At 45.9% G+C, this 10237-nt stretch overlaps 1 protein-coding gene across 5 annotated transcripts in view; it reads left to right on the top strand.

Moving 5' to 3' along the window:
* The first annotated feature begins 3492 nt into the window (after positions 1 to 3492).
* The window catches only part of UPF3A (UPF3A regulator of nonsense mediated mRNA decay), a 33383-nt gene continuing 26638 nt past the window's right edge, over positions 3493 to 10237 (top strand). For 3 of the 5 annotated variants that reach the window (XM_054162884.1, XM_054162886.1, XM_054162885.1), the window contains exons 1-2: positions 3493 to 3667; positions 5535 to 5641. In XM_054162884.1, the coding sequence (XP_054018859.1) occupies positions 3506 to 3667; positions 5535 to 5641 (269 nt within the window). In that variant the 5' untranslated portion in view covers positions 3493 to 3505. The remainder of the gene's footprint in view (positions 3668 to 5534; positions 5642 to 10237) is intronic. The other 2 variants (XM_054162888.1, XM_054162887.1) reach the window with 1 other exon arrangement.

The following is a 10237-nucleotide window of genomic DNA, read 5'->3' as shown; positions in this document are numbered from 1 at the left end:
GGGTATTAAGTGAGGAAAAGCTGGGGGAAACATCTGTTTTAATAGAACTGCACATGCTCTCACTGTTGAAGTCTGGTTGGTTCCAGGAGATCCCCTTGCTTTCCTATGAGCACCAACACACAGTATTACAGAAAAATCTGGTTCTGTCCCAGTGGCAGTGGGAATTGTTGATGCCAAAGTTACCCTTCTAGATGTTAGAACATACAGATTGGAGTATGTGCGCAGTGCAAATTCAATGCCGATCTCCTGTTTTCATAGACAGTAGAAAGTAAGGTTGTGTTGGGTTTGTGTGTGGCAGGGTTTTTGGTAGCAGGGGACGGGCGGCTTCTAGAAGCTCTGCTGATTCCCAGGTCAGACCCACCACTGTCCAAGGCTGAGCCAATCTGCAATGGTGGAAACACCTCTGCAATGCGGTATTTAAGAAGGGAAAAGCTGCTGGGCAAGAACTTAGAGAGGAGAAGGATGCAAGAAGGACAACTATGGGTAACAAGGCCAGTGAAGAAGGATGAAGAGGAGATGTTCCAGGTGCTACAGCAGAGATTCCTCAGCTGCCTGTGCTAAGGGCAGTGAGACAGGCTGTCCCCTTGCAGCCCATGATGGTTAACAGTGGAGCAGATATCCACCTGCAGATCATAGAGGACCCCATGCTGGAGCAGATGAGCAAGTCACTGCACCTGAAGAAGGCCATGACTCTTGAGGGAGGCCCATGTTGGAGCAGTAAAACTGGGTGGACCAAACCTTGTGGAAGGTACCCATGCTGGAGCAGTTCATGAAGAGCTGCATCTACGTAGGATGGAATTATGGTGAAGTTGTTCATGGAGGACTGACCCATGGGAGGAACCCCACACTGGAGCAGGGGAAGTGTGGGGAGATCTCTCCGTGAAGAGGAAGAAGCAAATGCCACAACACATGCACGTTCATTTCCCATCTCCCTGTGCTGCTTAGGAGGAGGAAGAGGTTGAGAAAGTGGGAGTGGAGTAGAACAGAGCTGAGCTGAGGCAAAAAGGAGGGTCAGGGGAAGGTATTTTTAAGATCTGGTTGCATTTCTCATTATTCTACTTTGATTTGATTGGTATATTGGGGGTAGGTTTGTTATTTAAAATTAGTTTAAACAAGTAAATGTGGCATTTAATAAATGTAATAAAGTACTTCAAATAAATGTCTGCAAGTTGAGTCTGGGTTTTGCCTGTGACCATAATTCATGAGTCAGCTCTTCTCCTTGCTTCAGCTTTCAGCCTTTTGTTATTTTCTCCTCCCCACCCCACTGAGTGGGGGGTGGAAGTGAGCCGGCATGGTGCTTTGTTGCCAGCTGTATGGGCTCCACCCATGACAAAAGTGACTGAAAACACTACTTTCTAATTCTAAACCACTTCACAGGAAGCTACATGTTCTGAAAAACACAGGATGAGCCATGACCTGAAGTTGGAAAAGTACTTGTCCAGGCAGAGTGTTGGAAAAATTGCTCCTTCAGGAAGCATAGTCATGGTTTGAGCCCACCCAGCCACCAGCAAAGCATCACACAGCTGCTGGCTCACTCCTGCACCCCTCTGGTGGGATGGGGAGGAGAAATGACAAGAACTGGCTTGAGGACTAGGAGGTCTCACTCAGCAATTGGTCATGGGCAAATAACAGGCTCGAGCTGGGGAAATGCCGCAAGAAGGGGTCGACACAGATCAATATGATCAACGAAATCCAACTTTATTGTTCCACACTTCATTATTTATAGTCTTATACATAGTTAATTCTATTCTAATTTAACACACACTATTGGTCTCTCTCTAAAAGGTTACATCATTGTTTGCATTACTCTGTGGAATTTCTCTACTCAGTCTAATTGCTCTTTTTCCCAGCTCTTTGCCTATTCCTTATCTTGTTTGCCTCCCTTCTCAGGGGCAGCTGGACTTCAGCATACCAAGCAATCAGAACTTTTCCACAACTCCTACTCCATTGCTATATTAATAACAGAAAATCCTTCAAGGCCTGGCTTGCACAGGTGTTCCTGGGACCTATGTCCCCTCTTGCTCAAACCAATCCCCAACAGGGAAACAAAATCAATTTAATTATGATCTGATGGTATGCCAGCTCAGATGACAATTGTGGTTTATGGGAGTCTACTGTGCTGTTTTCTCAGCTGTAATAAAAATGTTTGTGGGGTCAACTGATGCAGCAATTCAAAATCTTTATGTGATCAGTTCTCCAGTTCAAAGGCAGCAAACGGCTGTGGTGTTAGTGTCATCAGTGGGGCAGAGGGGTAGGAGTATTGAGAAATGGATGGAATAGTGAGAGTGGGGATTGCTATAAAGGCAGCATATCATGACGCTGTGCCTTGGCAGGTATCTGCTGGAAGCCTCTTGGCTGGATGTTGCTGGCCTGCATTTATTGGCATTAAAAGTTATCCTGAAAGAAACATATGCAAAGTGCCCTAGATTGTGAATGACTTTTCCTGGACATCAGAGGAATTCTTAATGGGACTTGGCTTGGCTCCTGGCCCTTCAGGCAGCTCCAATTAGGTTAGACCTTGTGAGGTGGTTGATGATGTCTGTGTCTCATACAGGACTCCAGGGAAAGCTTCTCCTCATTTATTTTCTGTTCAATGTTTTGGTCTGCTTTAGTTCTGTCCAAATCCTTGCCGTTGTACCAGCCACTGCTGCTGTGTCCTAGTCATTGGCACTTCCCACTACCTTTTTGGCGTCAGTCTTGTTCCAGCCTAGACTCTGCCTCTTAGATGGTGCTTGGTGCCTTTCTGGGTTATTCTGATTTTCACCCTCGCTCTGGTGCAATTGAGCATTGACCTTGTTCTCATGATTTTCTTTGGTTATTAACTTTGGCCTGATGCCACCTCAAGTTCTTGACTCTTGCTTCAAGTCATTGTCTCAGCCAGCTTTGGCCAGTGGATGTAAGGGTCCATGACTATGTCAGATTGAGTAGCTTATCAACACGTCCCCAAAAGAAACACCTTCACTCTTCACACAACCTCATCTCTCTCTTGTCCCACTGTGAGGCGACTTGGCTATTGCCCTAAGGGTTTTCAGAATAGGTTTGAAAACTCACAAGCTATTTCTGCTGCAAGTGGCTCTAACAGAGGCTGCTGTTGCCTACAGGATTTGAGGAATAACGCATTTCAAGAGTTTCCACAGCTGCTGCCACCTGCTTTTATTACTCTGTATCAAGTAATTATTTCCTCCATGTTGAGAGGAGGGGAATGGACAGCCTCTGCCCTCCCCACCGGAGCTCCCGCAAGCGCTTCTCCCCGCCGTCAGGGAGGCCGGGGCCGGCGAAGGCGCTAAGGACGCCCCCCGCCCACGCGACCGCCGCCGAAGCGGGGCGGCGCAGCGCCGCGCGCCCCACGGCAGACGCGCGCGAGATTCTGCCGAGCCACCGCCAGTTCGCGCGAGGTTTCCGCCTCGCTGCGGGCAGCGGCGGCGGCGGCTGAGGCGGCTCCGTACGTTCGGAGCGAGAGGTCGGGCCGGGGCTGACGCGGGCTAGCGTCCGCGAGAAGTGGCCCATGGACATCCCGCAGCGGCGGGAGTCGCCGCGCCGCGACCCGGACTCCGCGCCGCCAAACCCTCCGCAGCCGCCGCCACCTTCCCCGCCCTCCCCGCTGCCGCCGCCGCTTCACCCGGTGCCGGCTAAACAGCGAGAGGAGAAAAAAACGGCTCTGAGCAAAGTGAGGGGGCGCGAACGCAGCTCCGCGCGGGGGGTGCGGGGGCAGGAGAGGGGGCGCACGGAGTCTCGCCCCTGGGAGAGGCGGCGAGGTGAGGGGAGCGAGGTGGAGAGGGAGGTGCCTGGGAGGGCCGGGCAGGTGCGGGAGTGCGGTAAGGAGCGTCTTGGGTGGGAGATGGGTCAGGAGAGGTGTGCAGTGAGGAGCAGGTAGGCCCTGTTGGACAGATTGAGTCAGATTTCGGGAGACTCGTGTTTGAACGGATGCTGCTTCATCTGCTGAATCGAGGTGTTTGTTCACGGAGGTAATTAGAGAACCGCAGCAGCAGCACTGAAACTTTGTGTGCGTTTTCATCATATTTCTTAAGCCTAGGCTGGCTGTGGCAAAGCAGCTCCTGCAAGGACAAGAGCACTTCTCTCTACTTGGCTTTACTTGAGCACTTTTCAAAGAATATTTGTATAGAGTATTAGGAGATCCAACGTGTTTCCATTTTTCTAAATTGGAAAACAAGCACCACAAATCACTGTAACTTAAGGTAAATCCAGATATTGGCAAGCTTCACATTGTCTTAAACTTGCTGGCCATTTTACTGTTCTCTGTGTTAACATCATTCTGTCCCAAAGGTTTCAGTATGGTTTCCTGACCTTTATTGGCCACCTAGTTGGTGGGTTGACTTTGGGTGGCTTCCAGACCCCCATCCAGCTGTTACCTCACTCCTTATCAGGACAGGGGAGAAAATAAGATGAAAAAATGCACGGGTTGAGACCCATGAGAGAGATTGTTTACATAGTGTCTTTGCAGGCAAAACAGATGCAACTTGGAAAAAAGGAGTTTACTTCATTGTTAATTAAAAAAATTCCTTCTACCTCTCCTGCCCTGGAGCAGAGCAGGAGGATGGAGAGTATGGGTTGTGAACAGAACATAACAGCTCCTCTGCTGCTCCTTCCTCCTTGCACTCTTCCCTTTCTCCAGCACGGAGTCTCTGCCGTGGGATACAGTCCTTCATGAACTGCTCCTGTGAGCATCCCTCTCACTGCAGCATGAGTCTTCTCCATTGGCTGTAGTCCTTCAGGATAAACCTGCTCCAGTGTGGGCTGCCCTCCACAGGCTGCAGGTCTTGCCAGAAAACCTGCACGGAATCTCCAGGGGCTGCATTGTGGCTGCCTGCTCCACCATGGTCCTCCATGGGCTGTGTGGAGACAACTTGCTTCACCACTGTTTCTGCCATGGAAATCTCTATTCTCTTTTTCACTCCTTGGTGTCTCGAGTGCTGTTCCTCAGAAGTTTTTCCCCATTCACTCCTCTGTTTCTAATGTTGCTGTGCAGCCTTTTCTGTCCTTAAATACACTTTTCCAGAGGTGCCACCATCATAGCTGAGGAGCTCAGCTGTGCTCTGTGGTGTGTCATTTAGAGTCGACTGTATCCAGCACAGGGCAGCTGCAGCCTCTCTTCACCAAGGCCGCCCAAGCAGCACCTGCTGTCAGCATCTGGACCCATAAATCTAATACACCAAAACGTTGTTGTAATAAAAGACTTAAAATCTGGTTAAAATTCAATGTTTTGATAAATAAGTACTGTAAAAAATGGTCATAGTAGTTTTTAGGTTGGCTGTTATTGTCTTCCATTCTTTACTGAATCGCAGCTTTTCATCAGAATATTTCAGTAGCTACAATTCTATGTTAGCAGAAACTGAGTTAGGGAAATTGACCCATCTGTCAGCAAGTCCACGGAGGTAAATCACTAGAAGGCTAGCACTCTAATTGAAGATCTTATTTTGAAGAAGAGCTTTTAAGGTGGAGTAATACAATTTGTTTAGCATCTTTCTACAGTATTTAGATCAGAGATAAACCTCCCTTTTCTTTTATATATGCAGGTAGTTATTCGACGGCTTCCTCCTTGTCTAACTAAGGAGCAACTGGAGGAACAGCTACATCCTCTACCTGCCCATGATTATTTTGAGTTTTGCACTGCTGATCCCAGGTGAGGATGAGCCTTTTGTGCAGGATTTCAGGTGCTTAGAACCTAATTAATGTATTTTAGGTGTAGCAAATGACATATTTCTCCCACCAAGCCTTTTTTTTGGTTTAGTAATTCCTTGAAACATTTGTGTAAAGCTACATATGGAGAGACAATGCCTTTTTCCTTTACACTGGTGGTTTCAAAATGGAACATTTTGTATGTGAATCAGAAGCATTTTTACTTGAAACTCTGATGTTTCTTTTAACTTCCTCTGGTAATGCATTTCATCAGCTATGAGAAAGAGTCAGCCTAGAGCAAGTACCATAGAATTTTTTTCATTAGTGGCATTTGAGCTTAGTTTCTTTGTTGCTTACAAGTTCTTGTATTTTTTCATACACTTTTTGAAACAATCCCATTTTATTTATTTTTGTCTCACTTGTCTCATGCATCAGCATTGTTTGTGTATTTATACAGTAGTATCACAGTAGTAAAATATGATTCCCCTTTAAACAAGACAATTTCTGGGTTTTCCATAAGATGAAACACTCTGTATGCTTCATCTGTGTGTTTTCTGAAAAACTGGAAGTAAAAGATTCATCCTGCCTTTCCTAGCCTATCTTAGTGTGTGATGAATCATCCTCCACAGGCGCCAGATTCTTTCCACAGACTGCAGAGAAATCCTGCATGATTGCTGCTGACCAGCTTTTAAAGTTAAGGGTGACCCCACCAAGAGCAGATAGCGTTTCCTTGACTGGGAATCGTTTGTGTCAAATTACACTTGGCGTGGTTTAGTTCCTGGGCTGATCTTATTTGAAAGGATACTGCCACTTCTTGCCACCACTGTTTTAGTAGGTGGTTAACTCTGACTGTATAGGTTGTCTTGGAGTCATTTCCACAGTTGGAGAGGAGCAACAGCTCTTATTAAGCAGAACTGACCTAGATGGTTATACACATGTGCAGCAACCAAATAGGAGGTGCTTCGGCTTTTCTGATAGAACGACAAGTGATGTGGTTAGGGAAGAGGAGAGTTCAGCTTTGCGGTGAGTCTTTACAGTTACTACACAGGAGCTCATTCTGGGGGGAGATCAGGACATGCTTAAAACTTTAAACTCCTTTGCCTTGAAGAGCAGGTCTTGGTGATTAGAAATAACAAGTGTGAAGAAAATAAAGCTGGATTTGTAATATTTTGCTACTAGACTTCAAGATGCCACAAGCAAAGAATACACATATTTAGCCTTTTTTTAAGGAAATCTCTGGTATGTGTTCCTTGGATTGTCAGTTTCCTTGAGTCCTGTAATAAAACAATAGTTTAGGAGAAAAATGTTCTCTTGCTCCTAGGTTTTGTATTTATGTTCTCTTCTGCCCTCACAACTCTAGAAAAATAATTTTCTGCCTTTAAACTGTAGAAAAAAATGTGGGTTCTTTTTATAAGCTTGAATTTTTCACCATGATTTGTTTTGTGTTCACTTTTTGCTTTATCTTGCTTTTTGAAAATTATGCTTTCCTACAAAAGATGTACTTTTTGAGAATGGATTTATCATCACAAGGTTTGCATGGCTGCAGCTTCTTCCAGCAAACTGCTCAGTTTAAAAGGCCTTGAGCTGTACATCTGCAGAGTATTGGTTTGACTGATGATTTGTTCTCTGAATGGCCCAAGATAACTTTGTCCCCTTCAAATGCTGACACACACCCATGTACCCATGATTTAGCCCTTCTTATGTTTACACACTCCAGAATATAAACTATCTGCAAATGCAAGTTAGAGACAACATTAATGCAGTGAGTTATATTCTTGCCTAACACAGAACTCATTCTGAGTATAAAGCATTGTGTTTCAGTGTAATAGACTAGACTAGACTAGATCAGAGCAGGTTGAAAGAGGCCTTCGAGATCATCGTGTCCAACCTATCATCCAACACCACCTAATCAACTAACCCATGGCACCAAGCACCCTATCAAGTCTCTTCCTAAACACCTCCAGTGATGGTGACTCCACCACCTCGCCGGGCAGCCTGTTCCAATGGGCAATCACTTGTCTCTATGAAAAATTTCTTCATCCAGCCTAAACCTCCCCTCGTGCAGCTTGAGACTGTGTCCTCTCGTTCTGTCACAGGTTGGACTTGATGATCCTCAAGGTCTCTTCCAACCATGGCAATACTGTGATACTGTGAGGTTGCCTGGGAGAAGAGACACCCCCCCCACGGCTACAACCTCCCTTTAAGTAGTTGTAGACAGCAATAAGGTCTCCCCTGAGCCTCCTCCAGGCTAAGCAACCCCAGCTCCCTCAATCTCTCCTCACAGGGCTTGTGCTCCAAACCCCTCACCAGCTTTGTTGCCCTTCTCTGGACATGTTCCAGCAAGTCAGCATCTTTCCTAAACTGAGGGGCCCAGAACTGGATAGAGGACTCAAGGTGTGGCCTAACCAGTGCTGAGTACAGGGGCAGAACGACCTCCCTGCTCCTGCTGGCCACACTGTTCCTGATACAGACCAGGATGCCATTGGCCTTCTTGGCCACCTGGCACACTGCTGGCTTATGTCAGCCTGACGACCAGTACCCCCAGGTCCCTTTCTGCCTGGCTGCTCTCCAGCCACTCTGACCCCAGCCAGAATTTCAGAAAATTCTCTGTGTATGTGTCTTCATGCCATTCTTAGGATGAGCTACAGGACATGTTCTCTCTATAATGTCCTCCATTAGCTTTTTTTCTGCATCTTGTATTGTGTTCATGGTAGCAACCAATCCAGAGAAATCAGTCATAATAAAAATTGGGAAGATGAAAAGAAAATTTCATATTACCCAACAAGAGAATGATTTGGAGAAGCTACTCAGTGAAGAGGATCTGTTTGCTGGAAACAGGGGCTTATGAGTGTTTTAATGCAGAGGCAGACAAATTAGCCTCTAGAGCTGCATCATCTGAGTTTAATCCCATCTCATGTAACTAGATAACAAGTTTCAAAGAGCTTGCTCAGTTTTCTTCCAGCTGTGGAGTGCACACTTCTTTTAATTTTTTCTGCTTTTTTCTTTCCCCCAAAATGCTGTTAAACTGTAGAACTACCTGTCAAAAATTGATGATAGAATCATAGTATCAGTCAGGGTTGGAAGGGACCACAAGGATCATCTAGTTCCAACCCCCCTGCCATGGGCAGGGACACCCCACACTAGATCAGGCTGGCCAGAGCCTCATCCAGCCTGGGCTTAAACACCTCCAGGGACGGGGCCTCAACCACCTCCCTGGACAGCCCATTCCAGGGCTTCACCACTCTCATGGTGAAGAACTTCCTCCTCACCTCCAGCCTGAATCTCCCCACCTCCAGCTTCATTCCATTGCCCCTAGTCCTATCACTACCTGAGATCCTGAGAAGTTCCTCCCCAGCTTTCTTGTAGGCCCCCTTCAGATACTGGAAGGCCACAATTAGGTCACCTCGGAGCCTTCTCTTCTCCAGACTGAACAGCCCCAACTCCTTCAGTCTGTCCGCATAGGAGAGGTGCTCCAGCCCTCTGCTCATCCTCGTGGCCGATGAAATGAGGATAAAACCAGTTCAGGAGCAGTTTGACAAATTTTTATTTAGACAAACTTATCTGTGAGAACCTGTTAAACCCAAGGATCCAAGTTCTGTATTACAAAGTACCTATGCCATAAGTAGCTGAAATACTTGCTGGGTGAAGTGTCAGTGCATAGTTTCCCCTTCTTAATAAACTTTCTCTAAGATTCCATGACTAGTTGCTGTCAGGGGAAGGACTGGAGAGGTGTAACAACATTTCCATTTCCAAGGTCCTCTCACCCTAGAAGACAAAACAAACAGGACATGCATATCATCTCCAGTTCTCTTTTTTTGCAGTCTAAAGTTTATCTTTTATGTTTACGATTTCTTACTACAGACAAGCTATAAAACACATTAAAATTTAGTTTCAGTAATGTCATCAATGTGTATCACTTTTCATGTTACATCTGTTTCAGTAAAACAATCTCCAGAAAGTGACTGTTGCATTGTGTTTTGTTCATTTTTTTTTCCAAATTACTGTGATTCACTGTGTTAGATTTCATCTCTCTTGTACATTGACATCAGAATACAAACAAAACACTGTTTCTGTGGCTGATTCTATAAACTTTAGGGATGTTTTCTGGAGAGACATGCTATCTATTGCTGATAATAAAGACTGCCTTCCTGACCGTTTCTCTTCTTCTCAGAGTCCAGACATTAACTATTTTTGTCCAGGTACTCATTCTTTTTTTGTCTGCATGTAAGTGTTCCTGAGTCTTCTAAAATTTTGAGTGACTGAGCTGTTGTCCTGCAGGATTTGGGTCATCCCTTGGGACTGGCACTTGATGATGAGTGCTAGGACACATGAATGCTGTTGTGAGGTTATCAAAGTAGAAAGAGTTGAACAGCAGCTTTGCTGATGTGAAAAACAGTCAAATAGTTGATGGCATGCCATGTATCACAGGCAGTCATAAAGCTTCTTGCAAGCAGCACTCCTTTTCTGTTCCTAATGGCTTCTCAATGTTTTCTTAAGGATTATTGTAGGCAAATAGCTGTAAGGCTGTAGGATGGTGGTATGCATCCAGGAGCTGCCGTTTGGAAGGGGCAGACCCTTTATGACTTCAGGGGAACTGGCG

The sequence above is a fragment of the Dryobates pubescens genome, chromosome 7 (assembly GCF_014839835.1).
Source record: "Dryobates pubescens isolate bDryPub1 chromosome 7, bDryPub1.pri, whole genome shotgun sequence".
Lineage (NCBI taxonomy): Eukaryota > Metazoa > Chordata > Aves > Piciformes > Picidae > Dryobates > Dryobates pubescens.
The sequence above is the reverse complement of the archived record's forward strand: the minus strand, read 5'-3'. Positions and strand labels throughout refer to the sequence as shown.